This window comes from Giraffa tippelskirchi, chromosome X, assembly GCF_054371585.1.
Source record: "Giraffa tippelskirchi isolate mGirTip1 chromosome X, T2T-mGirTip1v1.2.pri, whole genome shotgun sequence".
Taxonomy (NCBI): domain Eukaryota; kingdom Metazoa; phylum Chordata; class Mammalia; order Artiodactyla; family Giraffidae; genus Giraffa; species Giraffa tippelskirchi.
In genome coordinates, this window is record NC_137289.1 from 16,198,425 (window position 1) to 16,218,796 (window position 20,372).

Genomic DNA, 20,372 nt, shown 5'->3' on the forward strand with positions numbered 1-20,372 from the left:
TGCACAACTTGGTAGTTTACCTTTCCAAGGGCTTTTTTAATAATCCCATTATAACACTCCACTGCCTGTCTGAAAGAACACAGTTCTTGTTCTTAAAAACAAAAACAAAACAAAAATTCCTACTAACATCTTTCTAGGGGGATATAAGAATGTCAAGTTCTAGGGAGCTAAGAATCACAGTCTTTCCTGACTGGACTGTATGCCTACTCTTGATGTAAATGAACAACAAAAACCAGAGGGAAAGGAGCAGTTTTTCCCTCTACTTAAAAAATTATAGTATCATCAGTCTACTTAGCAGAAATTTTAATAAAATTGGATCTAAAGAACCAATAGCAATATACTCTATCAGGCTGCAATTTTACAATACCTCATCATGGCATAATCACGTCAAATAAATAGAATGATGGCCACTCAGAGATCACATTAGATTACAGATGTTAAATTTAAAATGAGAAATCAAGTATCTGGAGTTTGAAGAATTTCTCTGAAGTGTCTTCATCTTCTCTAACACTACAGTTAATTAACAACAACTTGTGTTTTAATAACACCTATATTCCATGATTCTGTAAGTGTTCTAATCAATGGTTGCCAAGCTGTCCGCCCCAAGAACCACTTTGGAGCTTCTGAATTATATCCATATAATGTGCTGTGCTGCAAGGCCCCCTTTCCAGAGGCCCTCCTTTCTCTAAGGTTATTTTCAGCTTTGTCTTTTCCTCTCTCATCCAGATAGCGGTGTTCAAATGCTCTTTTTTTCTCCAATCTCCTATCTCCAGTCCTTCCTTCTAATCATCCCAATCAATCCTTGACTCTGAATTCCTCCCCTTCCCTGGAGGTCCCCAGGACCTCCCCAGCACCTGGCCCTGAGTTCCTCCAGGAAAACACTGTGAGCTCAAAACAGTTGGGGTTTGTTCAGCGGGTTGGGTTTTTTCCCCAAGTTTATTGCTCAGTGAAAGCCAAGCTATATCATGAAAGATGTGAACAGAATATAAATTGTCCCAATTCAACAGGTTAATCAAGGTTATTTGATCACTGAGGATTTAGTTAGGGGCTATGGTTGTCACTACAATAAAAAAATAATCACAAAAAATAATTTAAATGGTTTTATTTAAGTCAATCCTGGATGTTGCTTTTTGAACACAAACAAGAAATTAACAAAACAAGCATTCATATTTCTAGTTTTAAACACTTTAGTTCTACATGTGGAATGCAGATATTTGAAAGAGATTTTCAACAAGGTCAACACAATGCATGAGATAATACACACTGAATTAGGCTAGTCTTCACCTCCATCTTCGCGTTTATGATCCTAAATTGGCTGGAGGTATGTGTGTGTGTGGGGGGGGGTGCTTTTTTGCTTTTTCATTTCACAAATGATTGCTCAACACAGAATGAAATACACCAAAGAAGAAAATAGTCTTTTTATACCTAGGGAAGAAGCTACTACTCTTAAAATGATCACTTCAAGGTAACAGACATCCAAATTGATGTGGTTTTCTTTGAAACCTCATCAGTAAATCATTTCTTGCACAGTAGGTTCGGCATTAACCCTGCATTTAGGATAGGTAGTGTTATGGAGGGCTGGCTGCTGCATACCAACGTCAGTATCAAGTTCTTCGTCAGGAATTAGAGACTGTCCCGGATACCAAGCAGGACAACACTGGCAAAAAAACAAAAAGTGAACTGCAGATAGGTCAAAACAAGCTACATTTACTCTTAGAAAAATATCATAAAACGTTACTGGATATGTTGTTTTAAAACACAATGGAATCTTCTATTTTAACACCTTATGCTCAAATGGTCTTTACATAGGTTGTGTTTTAATAAAACACATTAGACAACATACACACTCTATCAGAGAACAAACATTAGAAACTCGCCATTTGGTGAAGGCTATTCTTCCAGTTACTTGTAGGGCTCACATTTCTCTATTCATCAGATCAGCAAACAGGTTGGACTGTCATCACATTAAAAATATACAAAATTGTTTGCTCTATTAGATGATTTTTAAAGAAATGTTTTCTTTAGTTTCAACAGATTTTTGGCAACAAGAATCTTATTCAAAGAAGTTTTGCTCCTGTGTTATTATTAGTCCAAGTCCTCTGAACATTCCCCCCTTTAAATGCTTCCTGCGAACTTAGTGTTTTTCAAGCTGTAAATTTCAATAGTGATGGTAGAAACCAAACCTCAGAGGGAAAAGCAGTGCCCTTTGGAGTTATCAAACAAATATAAGAGTTTTACCAATTTGTCATTCATCCAGTTTAGAAGAAATTCCATTCATGTAACTCTTATGAAAATCAACCACAGTTTTACCATATCAAATGACCCAAAGAACACCGCAGGTATCCAGGGGAGATAGTTCACCAGTGCATCTTTAGCTTGATTCCAAAGTCAATCTTAGAGACGTTCTGGGCACTGTAGTTCTCAGAGAGACAAACTGCCTACCCGTTGGCTACAGATTTTTCAAGTTAATGAACTTTTCATTTTCCACACTTTTGGTACCAAGAGATTTAGCCAGGAAAAAGCTCAAATCTCGGGATTCAAACTACAGCATGGAAAAATAAAGAATACAGCAAGCACCATCTACCTCCTTTGCTCTCTCAAAGATGTCAATACTCTATTCCAGTCAGGGGGTGGGGTGAAGAGGCTGAACCCTGGAAGCAAACTTCACCCAAAGGGGTAAAAATCTGTTTGGTGGCTATTTCAAAACAAGTTTCCAAACTGCAGAAGGGACTTCAGCCCCTTTGACTTGCAGGAACCACACATAAGAAAAGGACAGAAAATACTACAAGGCAGGCTTATTTTAATTGCCCATGGGTTTCCAATGGAAAGCACGACAACTTAAATGCATACTCCAAATTCTTGCTCCAAAGCTGTCTTCTTTGTGCACTGAAAAGAGGAAAGACAACCCCATCAATTGTTCTCTGCAGATAAAGCCACTGTTTTGCAGATTTCCCCCCAGATCTGGGCCAGCTTTGCTAATGACCTGCCCACCCACCTGGGGCCCTTCTCAAGGTGGCCCACGGGAGCTGGCCCACACCTTCAGGAGGCCAAATCCTCGCCAGTGGGCAGCCCAGAGGCTGTCTTTTGGTTTAGCTGTTGGCCTTCACGAAGATGCAACCTGAAAGAATGCGTGCCGCTTCTTTTCCTAGAGGAGAAGAGGGTCAAAAACTACATTTTTAAAAGCCCACATTTTTTTTTCCCTCACGAAAGACATCTGCTGCATTTTCCCTGCAGAGAAAACACGGACTCGAGATCCCAGAGCTACCAGGGGTTCTTTCACATGCCAGCATTAAGGCGGTTTAAGCAAAAGCTGAATCAAAGTTTTCGGAATCATGGCCTTCCCTCCCGCCCCTTTTTTCGTAAGACCACCAGCTGTTAACAGCACACACAAAAGCGCACACAGTGCTATTCTTCATAGGCCCGCGTTTAAATGAGATATGCAGAAAACGGGGCCTGAGCAACGTGTAGGGTTCGAACTCGCAATGGCATATCCGTGCGGCTAATCCAGGGCACCTGGTTTGGAAACGGTGCCTCCGTGCTCCACTCACGCGCCCTGCCATTGTCCTGGAAGAGAACAGTGTCCACTCCTTGGCATTTTTCGCGACTCGAAGGTGCTGGGGAATCCCGACTCCGGCACGAAGCTCCAAACGGGATCCCCCACCCCGAAGGGACGGGGGAGAAACGCTTTCAGTCGGGCCCGTAAGGTGGGGAGGCCTCGGGTAGATTTCAGGTCCAAGCCACCCCGGGAACCCCAGCCCCAAGAAGGCTCGCCAACTTCCCACGCCCAGGATGCCCTGGAAGAACTTCTCCGCTTCCGTTTTTTTTTTTTTTTAAACAATTTTGCGCTCGGCCGCCACGACCTACATTCTCCCGCGAGGCGCTCCGAGCCGAGGAATAAAAAGGAGTTGAAACCACACAACAGTTCGGCAGCCCGCCGTCAGCGCTTTGCTGCGCTCCGCGGGGGTTCGTATCCGGCCGCCATGTTTCCGACCCGAGAGCCGCCCCAAAACCAGCCCCCCTCCCCCCCCCCGTCCGGCCCTCCGCCCCCTTTCCCGGCCCGGCCGAGGCCGCGGCGCCGCCGAGCCGCTTTCAACTCTCCCCCGCCGCCCCCTTGCCGCGAAATCTGACTCGACGGCTGAGGGTTGTGCGCCTGCGTGCAGCGCGGGCTCCAGGCGCGGGCGGCTCGCGGGCTCCCGGCCGCGGCTTGAAAAGGCCAGAGCGTCGGGGCGCGGGGGAGGAGGGGGGTGGTCCGGGCCGGAGCCTCCGCTCTCCTCCCAGCGGGTCCCCGCTTCGGCCCCGGCGCGGCTCTCACACGTGCACGCTAAAAACCCACTTCAAAGTCTTGTTCTTGGCGCAGGGGCGGCCCCCTCTAGGCCAGCCCTTGGGCCCTCGCGCGGGCCGCGAACTGGGTCCCGAGCCCTGCCGGCCTTTCCAAAACCCTGGCGCGGCGATGAGACCGCAGGGCCGAGAGCAGGGACGCTCGCTGAAGAGCCCCGGGCGCCGGGATCGGCCTTTGGGCGTGCGAGTACCTCCCTCCCTCCCTCCCTCTCCCTCCCTCCCTCCCTCTCCCTCCCTCCCTCTCCCTCCCTCCCCCACCGCCACCGCCACCGCCACCGCCACCGCCACCGCCACCGCCACCGCCACCGCCACCAGAAATGAATGGAACACAAAGTTTGCGGCCAGCGCTGCGCTGTGGCCTTCGGAGCTCACCATTGTTTGGGCTCGTATTGACCCCAGGTCCGGATTAGGCAGCGGCTGATTCCTGCTTTACAGCCCCGCCGGCCTAATGAGGCCGGGAGGCGATGGGGCGCGAAGCGTCCTCAGAGCCCGGGCGACCGCCGGCTTACGGCCGCCAAGGGCCCTGTAGGTGGAGGTCAAAGGGTCAGCGGGCCGAGACCGCAAGAGAATTGACCCTAGGAAATGAGGTCCCCTCCCCCCCGGCCCCAGCTTCGACCGGGCCTTGCAAGAACTTGGTGTGTGCACAGGGACCCCGGGCGCCCCCACGAGGGGCCCGAAGACCCCGAGCGGGAGCCCCTGACTTCCGCGACGCCTGGCCTCGTCCCGGGGCCGAGTCCGACTAGGCTTGGATCTCGAGGGGGCAGACCGCCCGAAAGAAAACCACCCCGGCTGCGGGGCTGAGATCCCGCGCTTCAGGGGATGGGCAAACCGGTGGCGACTCTTTCAGAAACTTAAGTGGCCCTTAGGCTTTTTTCGTTTGGGGGGTTTTATAAGGGGAGAAGCAGCCGGGGGCGAAGAGACTGCGGGCGGAGGGGGAGGGGCGAGGAAGTCCTGAACACAACTTTCCTGGGAGGCTTTGTGAGCAGAGGCGGTCCCCGTTAGTTCTTCAACCTCCGCGGTAGTTAGGACCCACAGCCCTGCTTAGCCTGGACCCTGATCTTTAACCTTCCAAACTGGATGAAGTCCAGACTTATGTCTGCATGAAAATAGACACCTTCGTGGAAATCTTAAACTTAAACCATCCATTTTGGAAAAGATAATGGACTTTTAACAAAGGTCTTACAAGGTGCAAGAAGTAAAATAACCGTTCTCTTACTAAGAAACCAGCTGACATTCATGTTTTCCAGCTGATATCTTTAGGGTTGCAAGGGTTTTTGTTGTTGTTGGGCGGCGGGGGGAGGGTGCTTATTCTTTAAGAGACTTACTGAAAATTCAAGAATATGTACCCCCAGAGTCAGATTATAGAAAGAAAATCTGTGAAAAGTTTTCTACTAAAATAAAGTTTTCTTTGCAACAAATGACAAGGGCAGAGGGATAGACTATTTGAGAAATAACGATGCTACATCCATATTAAAGGATATCATGTAGAGGGGCAAAACTTTCACATTATCTTAATATTGGTTATCATCATTGTTAATTCATATCTTCCCCTCTTAGGACACAATGCTCTACTGTATATTTTCATGGCAGAATAATTTCAAGCCTAGTAAAGAAAGATCAGACTCTTAATGTCTCCTAAGGAGATGTCTGTTTAATGTATTTAATGGGGGGTGGGAGAAGCAAGTTTTTGAAATAATCTTGCATCCAACCCATCCCTCTACTGTCATTTAAGGTTAGGTTTAGTTGGGGGTGGAGAGAAAATTCATAGAGAAAACAGTAAACTGTGGAAGTTAAATGCACATTTCAGAAGAAAAACATTTAGACTTCAGTTGGAACACATATAAAGCCAATCTTATGAGTACACCCTTTCTGAAAACTTGCTGAGCATTTAAAATGCTTTCTGGTTTGAAGTGAAGGAAAACTCCTGAAATAGGAATTTGGTCCAGCACCCTCAATGTCAAGGTCAAGACTAGAATGTCTGGGGGTAGGAGCAGTAGACTGACCAGGTTACCTGCTCACACTTGTGAAAGCATCCCAATCTGTTCATGGCATTCAGGCCTTTGCCTTGTCTACTGGTGGAGGAAAGTGAAAAAAAAACATTCTCCACAAACAAGAAGTCACATCCAAAGCAATTTGCAATTAGAAACTGTCAATAACTAATTGTCTGTTGACAAAGATCAGTAGATAACTTAAAACAGACTGTTTCAACTGTATCCAAGGAATCAAAGTTTCTTTTAATCATCAGAACTTCTCTGAGCGTTTCAATTTAAGGTTGATTTATTTGAACATGGAAAAAAAATCAGGCACCAAATACAAAAATGTTATAACATAAATAGATGTGCCAAGACTTTATTTCTTCAAAAAGAACAATAAACAAAATTCTAGAATTCAAAATGATTATGTATAATACCAAACTGACTGCCACGAAAAATCCTAGAGTACTGCCCCTTCAAGAGAAGGAAATACTTAAGCCTACTCATTACATTTCTAAATTCTTTACAATTCCTTATCTCCACCATTCTATTTGCTGATTTGCAAGTTGGTTATTCATGCAGAGATTGGGCTTTCAATATTAAACAGCACCCTAAATTAGTAAAAAAAAAAAAAACCTTCAATACTCTACCCACTCCACCCCCCCCAAAATAGTAATGTTTTTCATATAACAACTGTAAAAAAACTCTGTCCAAATGAGTTGCTTCACTTAAAATTAAATGGATTGTTAATATTTTATCACAAAGCAAACAACCATTTTTCATTGTTATTGATTTTAATGGAAACAATGCTCTTAACATCTTTGCCTACAAACCATGAACTTTTAAAAATACATATTTGCAAATGTTTTTTCTTTCCATAATATTTCAGAACAGCTGCAGTTATTACACCGCTATAAAAATGTTATGAATAATTGTAATAATTACGAATTGAACTATATACAGCAAAACAAACCAACCTGTGCCTTCCAAAATTGTAAATGGACTATGGTTCTTTTAAGAAGCACTTTAATCATAAGTAAGCACACCTCGACTGGCCTTACTCGCCATCACTGTTTCAGACATATGCTTACTTTTGAAAATATATAGATAGCTAGATAGGTTTGATAGGCAGATTAGATAAGTCATAGATACAAACATATATAGGTATATGGGTGATCTCTCGATAGAATAGACAGACATGCATCCTGCCGCAATGTTCATTTTTATGTAAGATAATAAAAAACTAAGGGACATAAAACTCATTAGGTTACCTTAGGTTTATATATGTAGGGCAGGGATGATTAAATCCAGCTTCTCAGTCTTTGAAGTACAAGATTGAGATGTCATGGCCACTAACTGAATTGATCAGTAATATTTGATTTGCATGCCGAAAATCCAGGACAAACACATTTAAACTCGCAGTTAAACAACCATCTGAGCTAGAGATAAAGAAAAGAGGGTCTTCCCAGATGGAAACTGACACTGTAAAGAATCTATACTGCAACAGAAAAATAATTTAACAATTAAAAAAGGGATCTGAGTGAGTTATAAATACCAACAAACAAGATTTCATTTGCTCACGTCTCCTCTTTGTAGAAGGAGGCTGTTACAAAACAAGAGAAAGGAGTCAGTGGTTCAAAAATTGTAAATTGTGTTCTTCTTTCAAAACAATAAATTTTAATGCTAAAGCGGTTATAATCAAAAGCTGTACAGAATTTGTTAGAAAACATTTATCCATAAATATTGTTCAGTTCCCGGCATTTGTAGCAATAATTAAATTACAAACGATAAATATGGTATCAATGGATATGTATTTACAAAAAAGAAAGTTATTACAAAAGGCAATTGTATACTAAACGTCACAATTTGTGTAGAGTAACATCACATCCTCAGCCTGAAAAAATACTGAACAACAGTTTCGACCCCATTAGACAAAAATACATTCACAAGTGTAATGCTTTGAGGAAAAGTTCAAGACATAACAGGACTTTGGCACGGTTTAAGACTGTGAGAGTTTAAACAATCACCACTAAGGCGAAGATATTTCCATCAGTTTTAGCATCACCACCACCAATAAGCCTTCCATAACTTCCTCTCAAGAAACAGGACAAGAGTTAAAATGAACTAAAGGCGTTTAGGGATGGGATGAGCAGAGAGCAAGAGAAAGGGGAGGAAAAAGCAGTGAGAAGATTTTTTTTTTAATCCTTCAAATGCCAAAACATATTTTCTAATCCTGAGAAAAGGGCATGGCTACTTTTGGATCTTGCCCAAAAACCTTCCTGGACAATTGCAATTAACCAGATGTAGCCCTATATATGGCCTCTTGCCTTAAAACTCCATTTCCATCTGATTGGTCTCAGTTTTCTTTTTAAAATGCATCTGGTCCATTCTATGGTTAAACAGGGTTTGTGTTTGTCCTCAGACGTACCATTCGTTAAAATTGGGAGGAAGTCCAGGGTTGTGGCTGGTGCTAGTTTGAACTGCAGAAGGGGTTTTAGTGGTATCTTTACTGTTTGCAGAAGCTATAGCGGGTGGAGTGGAAGATTCATAGCCTGAACTGGCAGCAGGGGAGGAATCTGACCCTTGAGATTCATGAACCTAAAATTAACATGTATATATTATAATGAATATAATTCCAATTGGCATTGTGCAAGCAAAAACAAGAGCACTAGCAAGACCGCCCAGTGACCCACTTAAAAGACAAAATGCTGCTGATTTGGGGGTTTTGTTTTTAATTTCCACATTACCGATGTGTAAGAAAACCCCAAGACATTCGTCAACAAACCAGTTTGAGTCCTAAGATTGGCATTGTGGAAAAGGAATAAAGTACTCTAGTTTATTCACGCCCCTTCAGAAATACTTTCTCCGCGGCTGGTGCGGGGTAAGCACGTAGTCTTTGGGGCCCTATAAAATACTGCGGGCCCAGGTCTCGCCAAGACCGCTCTGGCTTGGGAAAGCAGGTACAGAGAAAGGTGGCACGGGAGCCCTGGGCGCTGAGAGGGCTCCGACAATTGCGTGGGAATCCCCCCGCGCTCCTCGGCCCTATTGTTTTACCGGAAGCCGAAGAAGAACGGAGCCCCCAGCCCCCCGCCCCCCGGGTTCGGCGCGGGCACTCTCGGTTCTCATAGCGGGTTGAGCCGGGGAGAGGCGGCCACTGCGACCTCCAGTCCCGGCGAGCTCGGTTAGAGCTTCCCAGTAAACAACTGATCTTTCCCTCCGCTCCCTCCTCCTCCCCACTGTGCTTCCCCCACGCCCCGTCCCCCCTCCCGGTCCCCCAAATGGGTTCAAGGTGTCAACGCTGGAGCAAATCGGATTTAACGTGGAAGATACGGGGTTGGCAGCGCGGGCGCTTCCGTTCCGCGGCCCGGTGTCGGGCAGAGTGTTTATAAACCGCCGACCGCTAATAAAGAGGTAATTACCTTCATGTGCTTGCGCAGGGAGCTCGGGTGCGTGTAGGACTTGTCGCACACTTTGCAGATATAGGGCTTGTCCGAAGTGTGCACATGCATGTGCTTCTTGCGGTCGCTGCTGTTGGCAAAGCGTCTGTCACAGCCTTCAAATTCACATTTAAAAGGTTTCTCACCTGCAAAAGGCAGAAACGCAAAGGGGGTGGGGGGGAAATAAGAGTCAGGGCCAGGAGCGTCCTCCGGCCGAGCAGCGGGAGACAGAGCGCCCAGCGGTCTGCCCGGAGAGGGAGCGCCGACTGGGGGCGGCCGTGGCATCTCTTTTCCCTGGAGAAAAATGGAGAGCGCGGGTTGAGCCTGCTAGGGTGGGGAGTGGTGGTCGGGGGCGGGGGTGGGGCAGGGCCGGCCCAGAACCTGCCCGACCCTTTGTTCTCGAGCCGGAGGGCAAGCCCCTGGCTCCTCCAAAGTTTCCCCCGAGTTGCGGTACCCTCCCCACGACCCGGCCCGGGGCCTCCGAGCGCTGCCACGTTCCGCCGGTATCTCGGCGTGGCAGCCAAGCCCGGGAGGGACAATGGACCGGGGATGGGACAATCCCTTTTAGTTCCTCCTTTGTACCTTTTAATTTGCCTCTTTCAAATGCATCGGTTTTGCTAAGCCCAGCATTAAAAAGCTGAGGTCGTCGTACTTAACGTTCGAAAAGTGAAAACTATATAAATCCAGGGGGCTCCGGACAGTTTTACAAGATGCTCTGAACAAGCCACGAAACTGGGGTGTCTTTTCTACGTTAGCATTCCTCCCGGAGGACTGAACTGAACCTGGAACTCCAAATAAAAATAATTTGACAAAAGTACCATTCATTTAATTAGGAGATGTGCCAATCAAGGGTAAAAAAGAGCGGAAGTAACCGAAAGTTAGTTTTCATTAGCATTTCTATGGTTGCCTCCCCCGACTGGGTGCCGAGAGCTAAGTCGCTTGTGAGCAATTTCTCTGCACACGTTCGGAGTCCCTCCAGAGTAACCCAGAAAGAGACAAAAAGAGGCGGTGCCAGTGGGTTCCTGGGCGCGAGAAGGTTCCAATTAGTTCCTGAGACCGCAGAGCCGTCTGCCCGGGAAGTTAGAACTGGGCAAAAGCGCCGCGGGGCGGCGAGGGCGAGAGGTGGAGGGACAGTGACAGCGCTGCTTCTTCCAACCGTCCCGGCGGGGCGCCGCCTCTCTCTCCGGCCGCCACCCCTCGCTCCCTCGCGCTGCAGGTCGGCTTCGCGGCGCGCGGCCGCGGCGGACCCCGCGCCCGCCCGCCCTCCTCCTTACCTGTGTGGGTCCTCTTGTGGATCTTGAGGTTTTCGGAGCGGGCGAAGATCTTCCCGCAGCCCGGGAAGGGGCACGGGAAGGGCTTCTCGCCCGTGTGCACCCGAATATGATTGACCAGTTTGTACTTCGCTTTGAAGGACTTGCCCTCGCGGGGGCACTCCTCCCAGTAGCAGACGTGGTTGTTCTGCTCCGGGCCCCCCACATGCTCCATGGTGACATGTGTCACCAGCTCGTGCATGGTGCTGAAGGTCCGGTCGCAGCTCTTCTTGGGCCGGCTCAGCTGAGCCTCGTCGATCCACTTGCACGACAGCTCCTGCTTGATGGGCTGTCGCATGTAACGGAAGAAGGCGCCGGGCCCGTGGTGGGCCGCCACGTTCACGCCCATGTTCATGTTCATGGGGCTGTAGTTCGGAAACTGCGCGCCGGCCGTGTAGGGGTCAGTGCGCGGGCTGGCTACTGGGCGGTACGGGTCAGCGCGGCCAAACAGCTCTCCGCGCAGCCCCAGGTGGACCTGGTTGTTGTCCACGTGCCCGGTGGGTGACGGGTGCCCAGCGCCCTGGTCGTGCAGCCCGGGGAAGAGCAGGTAGCCAGGGGGCTCAGAGATGCCAGCCGGAGCGTGCAGGCTACTCGCTGAGCCGGCGAAGAGCCCGTGCTGCCCGCCACCCGAGGCCGCCTCGCTGAGCCCGGAGCCGCGCTGGCGGAACAGAAAGTCGCGCGTGGAGTTAAAGGCGGCGGAGGCGGCTCCGCCGTAGCTGGGCACCTGGCCGGCGTGGTGATGGTGGTGATGGTGGTGGTGATGATGGCCCAGGGCGTTGGCGTAACCCGAACCCTGCGGCGTGAACGCCGAGCTCTGGCTGGAAGACAGATCGTGAGCCGCTGCGGGGCTCAGCTTGAAGGCGGCGGCGGCGGCGGCGGCGGCGTGGGGCGAGTCCCCGAAGGGAGTCAGCCCTATGCCCGCCGGCTCGCGGTTGGGCATCTCGTGGTGGCGCGGCGCGCCGAAGCTGCCCACTCCCAGCCCCGGGAACTGCGGGCCTCCGTCCAGGAGCATCGTCATGGGTGGTTCTTTTTCGATACCAGCGATCTCGCAGATGTGATCGAGGGTGCTTAAGAAGGAGAGCTCCACAAAGTCGAAGTCGAAGAGGGGTGGCGACGGTTGGACACGGTGGTCGGGAGATCCCTCAGGCTGAAGCAGGGACTGCAACTTTCTGTCGCTGAGAGAGTCTCCTGCAGAGGGACAGGAGGGAGGAGGGGAAGTAGAAGGACCTGGAGGGGGGAGGAGGGAGGGAAAAGGAGGGGGGTAGAAGGGAGGAGAAAAGATTCTGGAACTAGATCTGGTTTAACAAACTAACAGACGCGCACAAAGAAAAATAAGCAAAATAATAAGTGGAGGGCGGAGTTTGCCAATCCTGTCCCGGGCACCCCACCTCTCCCCAAGAGCGCAGAGCCGCGGGATCAGGCGGCTCGTGCCTCCCGGCTAGGGTGCGCTTAGAAGCAGAGCCGGCTCGCGGCCGGCAGGCAGGAGGCAGGCTCGGTCCTCGCCGCTCGCCGCGCCAGTCCTAGCCTCTTCGCCTCCAGAGTAGTGTCCTTGGACTGATAAAGTCAATCACTCACTCCTCTCACATAAACCGAGCGGGAGGCCGCGCTGTGCGCGCCAATGGGGAGCCAGCTGGCCCGCTGTCACCTGACCCCCGGCCCCGCAGCCCATTGGCAGTCGCCACACTGATTGACAGCGCGGAGCGGGGAACATGGCAGCCGCGGCCGAGAGACCGCCGCTGATTGGGCCGTGGCTGGGCGCCTGGCAGGTGAGGTGGCGGCAAGCGGCCGGGAACCCGCGAGTGGGCTCCGCGAGGCTGGCGCTGCCGTAGGGGAACTGGGGCCAGGCTCGAGCCGGCGACCGGCTGGGCGGAGCCGGGGCCTCTCCCCGGCTTCCCCCTCGCCCGAAGCGGGCGAGCACCTCTCGCTCCCGCTTTACCCGCTTTGGCCAAATGAATCCCTTGCCTCGCCAGGATCGTTCCCACCGTCGGCTGGGCGCTGGACGTCCAGTCCTGCCTGCCCCCCCCACCCCGCCACCGCCTCACCACCCCGAGAATGTGCCCCTGGACGCGGATCCCTGGGCGAGAACAACAGTTCCACTCTCGCTGCTCATTAGCTGCGTCTTTCCCACGCGCCGCTGTGGGTCCTGTTGGCCCAAGAGGCCGGACCCAGGCCGGCCAGCTCGCCGTCTGTGAATCGAGCGCTGCAGGCCGGCCGCGGCCCAAACGAGGAGAAATGGTTAGAATTAGAGCCATCTCCGTTACTTCCGTCTGAGCCAACCATTGGCTCTTCAGTATATGAGTAGTGTCTATAGTATACTGTCTTCGCCACTGTCCCCACCACCCTCCCACATGACACACCAGACACAACACAGCAAACACATGTAACACAATAAACTCGCACACACCACACTAAACACGCTCTCAAACGCAGCAGTAAGCACACACAACAAACTGCACACAAAAAGGGAAACATAGATACACAACAAATTAAACACACAACAGTGTACACACACGCACGTATAACTGCAAACACACTGAAGCAGAAATACTAAACATGCACAACGTACACTTAGCCTGGCACGCCGAACATGCACACAGCATGAACTACACAGCAAACTCACTACACATACATGCACTCACACACACACACACACACACACACACACACACACACACTGGATCAGTGCCTGTTTTCAAACCACTGGGCTAATCAGCTTCGAATTCTCCACATTTTCAAATGCAAAAGTGGGGGTGGGAATGGGGCTTGTGAGGTGGGATTTTCTTCCCTCTGAACTGCCAGGGCTTTGCCCTGTTCTCCTGCCCGCAGAAGCATCTAGTCACCTCGGGAACCTCTTACCCTTAAAGATTGTCTTTCTAGGGTTGTGTGTGGGATCAGGGCCCCCTCTCCTGTCTGGTGCAAGGTCTTTCTGGACATAATGACCAGGTTCAGACAGGGCTGTAAATCCATTCATTTTTTTGTTCGGCAGGGCATTTGCAAAAGAATGTAAGAGAGCGAGAATGACAAAAAAAATAAAAGAAAAAGACAGAGAGAAAGGTAGCTGTGATTGTCACACCCCGAAGAGAGCCGAGCCCCAAAGTCTGCGCCTTGAGGCAGCCTCACAGCCTGGCCGCCATCTCTCTGTAGGAAACAGAACATCTGATCAAGTTCAGAGACGCTTGGAGAGACCGCCTCAAGCAGCGCTTTATAACTGCAGCCTTTCACTTCCTGCCCCCCATTCCGCCTGGCCTGGTCAAGACTTCACCTTCTTTCTTTGCCAGTTTGCTGGGGGGAAACCCTGCCGGTAGCGCACTTGCCGTAGTCCCCCCCTCCCCTTCAAACTCGCCCCAATTCTCCCTCTACATCAGAGCTCTTTCCCCAGGTTGGAAGGTGAGTTCACTGCTGACTTAAATTATTACAGCTACTGAAAATAGGCTCGCCAAGACTGGTTTCAGAGTCGCTCAGCAGCGGGTTTCTTTGCGCGAAGGGTGGGGTGGTGGTGGTGGTGGTGGGGAAAACGTTCAGAGAAGAACAAATAAGCCTGAATCATGCAAATGAATTCCCTGGAGTCAGCTTTACAATAAGGGAGGATAGCTTTTCTTTCTCTTCCGCGTTTCTTCTCCCTTCCCGCTTTATATCCTTCCTTCTTTCTACCTCTCTTTACCTCCCACCAGCCCCCACGGACCCTGGGCGCGCAGCTGGTCAGAAAAAGTTTGGATCTCCTCCGGCGCCAGCCCGGAGAGCGGGGCTCGGGGGCGGCGAAGAGGCGGCTCTCGAGCCCTAGCCCAGCCAGCGCTGATGAGAGGGTTTCCGGGGAGCCCCGCCAGGTACCCCGAGAACCAGGGGCCTACGTGCGTTTGGGAGTCCGGGTCGGGGCTGCGGGGGCGAAGAGGAGCCGAGGAAGGAGGGCGGCCGAGGGACCCTCGCCTGCCCCTTTGGGGGGAGGGGTCCCGAGCGCAGGGCGGGGGATGTTGCCGCCGCTGACCTACCCAGTGCCCACTGTCCGTCTTCATCTGACCACATTCCGATAATTAATTGCCTCCAGCACGTGCTCTGTAGTCCCTGGAACAAAAAGGCATAATTCAATTAGATCATCAACCGAGAAGTGGGGAGGGGGGATGCTTGTTAAGGGGCCGACCTGAGGCGGTTCAGCCAGGCCAGAACCCCGGGCGGTGGAGCCCTTCCTGGGGCAGCCCGGCCCAGCCCGAGTGTGTGACTCTTGAGGGGGTGTCGTTGCTCGGCGGGGCGCAGGGACCCCAGATACCCCCAAGAGGACGAGGCTGGGGACTTTGTGAGCTGCAGGGCAGAGGCAGGCCATTTCGAATTCTATTTCGGTTGGTGTGGGTAGAGGTTTCCTTTGGGGGGGAGGGGGAACCCTGACCCTTGGAATACGATAGAAAGCGAAATACCTCCAGATATAGCAAGTTACCGCCTAAGAAAACAACTAACGCGCTCCCCCCACCCCCAAACAAACCACTCCTGTTAGGCAATAACAATAATAATAGGCAAGGTTCTCCTGATTACCTGCAGCCCCCACCCTTCAACTCCCTTTTCGGAGGAGACCCTGGGAACAACTTCGGGGGACAGGGGGCTTTAGGGAGCTGAGTCTGAGAGGAGCGGAGTGGTGGCGGAAAGCAAGCGAAGAAAAGTTTTTCTGCACACAGGCTGGGGTAAGACAGAAGAGAGCTCTGGTTTCTTCGTTTCTCAGGTGGAGAAAGGAATCACTGGGCAGGGCAGGGCAGGGCAGGGCAGGGCAGGGCAGGGCAGGGCGACTGGAACCCAGGGGTCGTGGTTCTTATTTTACGCTAGAACCGAGGCTCCCTCGGCAGCTTTGGCTTACTGGGGTTTACATGTGTATTAGGCGGCGTAAATTAACCAATAAATCTCTTTTATGTGTCCCCCAGTTGTATGTGGTCTGGTCTAAATATCCACATGTCTGTATGGATAGGAAATATAATGGGATCCTTTCCCTCACACTGAGTTCAAACGGTAAATAGGAAAAAGATTTATTTTCATGCCCAAATCTGAAGCGATAAATAAAATCAGAGAAACTGATCATTGCCAAACGAGCAAAGCGTTTGAGCCAGAATTTTAGGATCCATCTTGGAGAAGCAAGAGGGAAATAGAACGTCCAGACGGGCAGTAGGGACAAACTGGTTTCTCCATAGAACCCAGAGCCCCACTTTGCAGCACTTTTCTCTTCGATCCAGCCTGCTAAAAAACAAAACATGTACAGCAGTTGTGCTATGGGGCAGAATTTCCTCTTAAAACACAGTCTCTGTGGCGGACATGAAATTATCCCAAGTCGGAGATGTAGCAGTTTTAAGTCCAAGGGAAACACTGCGGTCTTTTCTTCTGTTTTGTATTTAGAAAAGACTTGCAATCTAACACTCGGAACATTTTAAAGACCCTTTAAACCCAGCAAGCGGATTTCCGTTCTGCCAATGCTTCCTGATTTATTTCAATAAATGCATCTTTGAATCCAGGAAGGGAATTATTCCAAGACGCTGAATTTCGTGCCCCTGCCTCTTTCTAGCGAAGCACCAAGTGTTTCTCGTTGAAACATGTCCTTGAAACTCACCATTATATGCATTTTTCCCCCTGGTAAACGACACTTTCCTTACATCAATCTCACCCCCTGTTTAAAAAGAGTTCCAGATCTTTTTAAAAGAAAAACTGCAAATCGCAATTTTTAAAAATAATGAAGGGAGAAGAAGGCTGGGAAGGGAATGAGTTTTTAACTCCTCTTTATTTTTATGCTAAGATAAAGTTCTTAATTGGCTTCAGGGGCCAAGCTAAACTATGGATCTTAGGAGCTCCAGGACCAGTGGACACTTTCAGCAACCGCTTATTTGAGGTCCAGATTTTATTGGCTACATCAGAGTTTGCACTACCCTCTCATCATTTCACAAAAAAAATTTAAGTTCTAAATACCTTTAAAATTCAGTGTAGAATGAACAAGTAGATATTGTTAACCAACCTGTTTTAAATATCTGTTTTGTCTTTGTCCTCTGCGGTCCACAGCATATCACTGCCCAATGTAATGAAAGGCAAACCAGACAGGAATGAGACATTTTCATTCATTGTACTTGTCAGTCATGGCTGTGGAGATAGATAAATGGTAGATATTTGAACTTCAGAGACACAGGCTGAAGTAAATAGGATTGAACTTGGAGGAAGGCAGGAAGTTGAGCTAGAGATACCAGAACCTAGTTTGAGATTATGAAGAGAGCCCTGAAAATACAGGAAATATAGTGAAAGCCGAGGCAGTGGGCAGTGCTCTGTCACCAGCTAAGTCTGAGTGTGAAGCTCATGGTGAGTCATGGTCCTGGCCCACCAGGTCATGCAGCCAATGAGTACCTTTACTGCCCAGGCTCTGAGGTACACTCTGGCTCTGGGTACCAGAAGGACAAGTCACACTGGAAGAAGACTTCCCTTTCCCCAAAGGGATCAGAACCATCTGTAGGTGAGAAGCAGTAAGGCAAGGGGAGAGACCCAGGCAGGGGTAGAAATACACAATGATGCATTTGATTTATGATTCCAAGTCCTTCCCCAGTGAGCTGAAGAGATGGAGGAAGAAGAATGGATTGGGGGTGCAAAGCTTGCCTGACATTCTAGAGCTCTCATTTATGCAGGGCCCCAAGTTCCTTCTAGGTGCTAAATGCTCCATTAGTTCTGGTAAATGACTTCGGCTCCAAAACAAGTGGAGAGAAGCCTTGACTCTCCTGGGGTATTTACTTATTCATGTCCTTGCTTTGAGACAGGGTCCTGCACCCAAGGTGACAGGAAGGGTACCTCAGGACCACATTATGGTTTCTGGCACTGACTCTCATCCTTGGTGCCTAGGTGTGGGGCCCCCACCTTCCTAGCTCCATTTCCCTAGTTCAGGCCTAGTCCACCATTCTCTCTTCCTCCTCCCCCTCTCCCTAGGGGGCAGATGCTGCATTACCTCAATTATCTTCCCTTTTGCCCAAATTGAGAGTGAGAATTCCTGCCACCTAAAAAAATGCTGTCCCGGCTTATTCAACTCCCAAGTTTTATATAGTTCAGGAATGGCATTTGGTAGAATCGACTTGCTTGTGGTTTTCGCATGATTTGGAGTCATTCATCTAGTCCTTTTCTAGTGAAGGGATAGGAGGAAAGGGCTTTGATAGTAAAACATGGGTGCCTCCCTTTTCCCCCTTTTCTTCCCCCCACCCCCAAGCAAGACAGAGTAGGGGTGAATTAGACTACCTTTTAGCTGTGGTTTGGCAGCTTACAAGCCAAATCTGGCCTGTTGTATTTGTATTGCCCCAGAAGCCAAGAATTATTATTATTTTTTAATCTTTAGAGGGTTATAAGTAGAAAAAAAGAGGAGGAGAGGGAAAAGGGTGGGGAGATTAAGCCACAGAGACCCAGGGTGGCTTGCAAAGCTAAAGTTGTTTCTATATGACGCTTTACAGAAAATGTTTGCTTTCCCCTAGACTAGAGGTTGGAGGTCACCCACGCAGAAGCTAAGTATTCTTAACCGTTGGGTTTTATCCACCATCACTCTCCTACTTTACAAGCTTCATTTTGCATGACATGATTTTTTTTTCAGCCTCATAACTCAATTATTTCCAGGTATAACTTTGGTTTTGGAGAAAGGCGAAAAGTAAAGAGTCAAGGGAGAATGAACCAGAGGGGAGAAAGAGGAGACAAGAGAGCAAAGTAAAAAGACTTGTGAATATCTCAATCTGTGACTGTGTGACCTGTGACCCTGAGGGTGGTTGTATTGTCTTTCTTCTTTGGTTAGAGATACATAGTTTATTGACCTTTTGTGCATGACTGAACCCTGAGGGGCAACTGTAGCCATCAAACCCACTGAGGCATGTGAGTCCTGGCTTTAGCCGGTCCTTGATCTGCCTGCCTTCAGGAAGCCCGAGGGAAGCGAGGCCAGTTCCCCAGGCCCCAGGGGCTCTGAGGAGGAGAGGCCAATTCTTCCCCAATTCAACTGCCCCTCCTCAGCCAGGGCCTCAACTTCATCCCTCACCTTTTTCTCTCCCAGAAATGCTCCTTCCCGTTCTCCCATGGACAAATGTCCTCAGCCACTACACTTGGGCAAGGATTTTAGCCCCACTTCCTTGAATGCCTTTCCTTTAAATTATAGGTTAATATAAAGATTCCAGGATGCTCCCACAACCTTGTCTTCTTAAGTATGCCTCTCCCCTCCTCTTCTTTTCTCCCAGACTCTAGCCCTATCAGAAATTTCTCTTCAAAGTTGCAGTTCCTCCCTGCCCTTAACCTTTGTCCTCTCAGATTCAGTTTTGGTAGATTACACTTCAGTTTTTGAACCTGGAGCAGGCTGGCAGTCAACAGTTCCTCCAGGCACAAGTAGTCACCGCACTCTGGTAGGGCTACTAGGTCTAGCAGAGAAATCTGGGACACTCAGTTAAACCTAAATTTCAAATAAACAGTGATTTTTTTAAAGTATAAGTATGTCCCAAATACTGCATGGGAGATATTTACACTAAAAAAATAATCACTTTTTGTCAGAAATTTGAATTTAACTGGACGACCTGTATCTTATCTGGTAATACTATGATTCAGGCGTCTGACCTAGATGGGCCTGAAAGTGAAAGTGAAAGTCACTCAGTCATGTCGGACTCTTTGCACCCCCATAGACTATACAGTCCATGGAATTCTCCAGGCCAGAATACTGGAGTGGGTAGCTGTTCCCTTCTCCTGAGAATCTTCCCAGCCCAGGAATCCAACTGGGGTCTCCTGCATTGCAGGCAGATTCTTTACCAACTGAGCTATGAAGAAAGCCCTCTAGATGGGCCTAGATGACGTAAACTGTCTCAAGCCTGAGCTGTGGCCTGATCAGGTATCATGTGCCTAGCGGAGTGGAGAAAGAAGGACTTTCCTGCACCTAGGCTTTTCTACAGGTGCCATTTGTGGAAAATCAGCTTAGGAACCTCCTGACCCTAGCAAGCCCAAGAAAGGCTGGAGTGACATTCCCAGTTCAGTTAAGGTTCCATTTCTCTTTAACTGGGCCAGGAGACATCTTAGTGAGGCTCTGTGCAGGGATCTATACTTAAAATGAGCCCCCTACTGGCCCTGCTTAGAGAAACCCTCAGCTCTCAGAAGGTGGGAGGGAGGAGGGGAGGGGGAGGGAGGTGGATAAGGAAGGGGGTGGGGAGGAGGAGGAAGGGTGGGGAGGAGGGGAGAGCCAGACACTGGGACTAGAACATTCCATGGCTGCTGCTCCCAAACTGCGCCCACAGGGGCTCCTGCCTCCCCTCTCAGAAAAGTGAAAGTGAAGTCACTCAGTCATGTCTGCCTCTTTGCGACCCCAT

General features: G+C 49.4%; 1 protein-coding gene across 2 annotated transcripts; it reads right to left on the minus strand.

The window, feature by feature from the left end:
- Window positions 1-1,507: 1,507 nt before the first annotated feature.
- Window positions 1,508-12,701, minus strand: ZIC3 (Zic family zinc finger 3). Of its 2 annotated transcripts, none has more exons than XM_081568112.1 (3): window positions 11,023-12,076; window positions 9,731-9,894; window positions 1,508-1,657 (listed from the first exon to the last, which is right to left on the minus strand). In XM_081568112.1, the coding sequence occupies exons 1-3, from the start codon at window positions 12,074-12,076 to the stop codon at window positions 1,508-1,510; spliced, it is 1,368 nt and encodes a 455-aa protein (XP_081424238.1). The 2 variants fall into 2 exon arrangements, with proteins under 2 accessions (XP_081424238.1, XP_081424237.1); XM_081568111.1 differs by lacking the exon at window positions 1,508-1,657 and adding an exon at window positions 7,087-8,909 and having other exon boundaries at window positions 11,023-12,701.
- Between the last annotated feature and the right edge of the window lie 7,671 nt (window positions 12,702-20,372).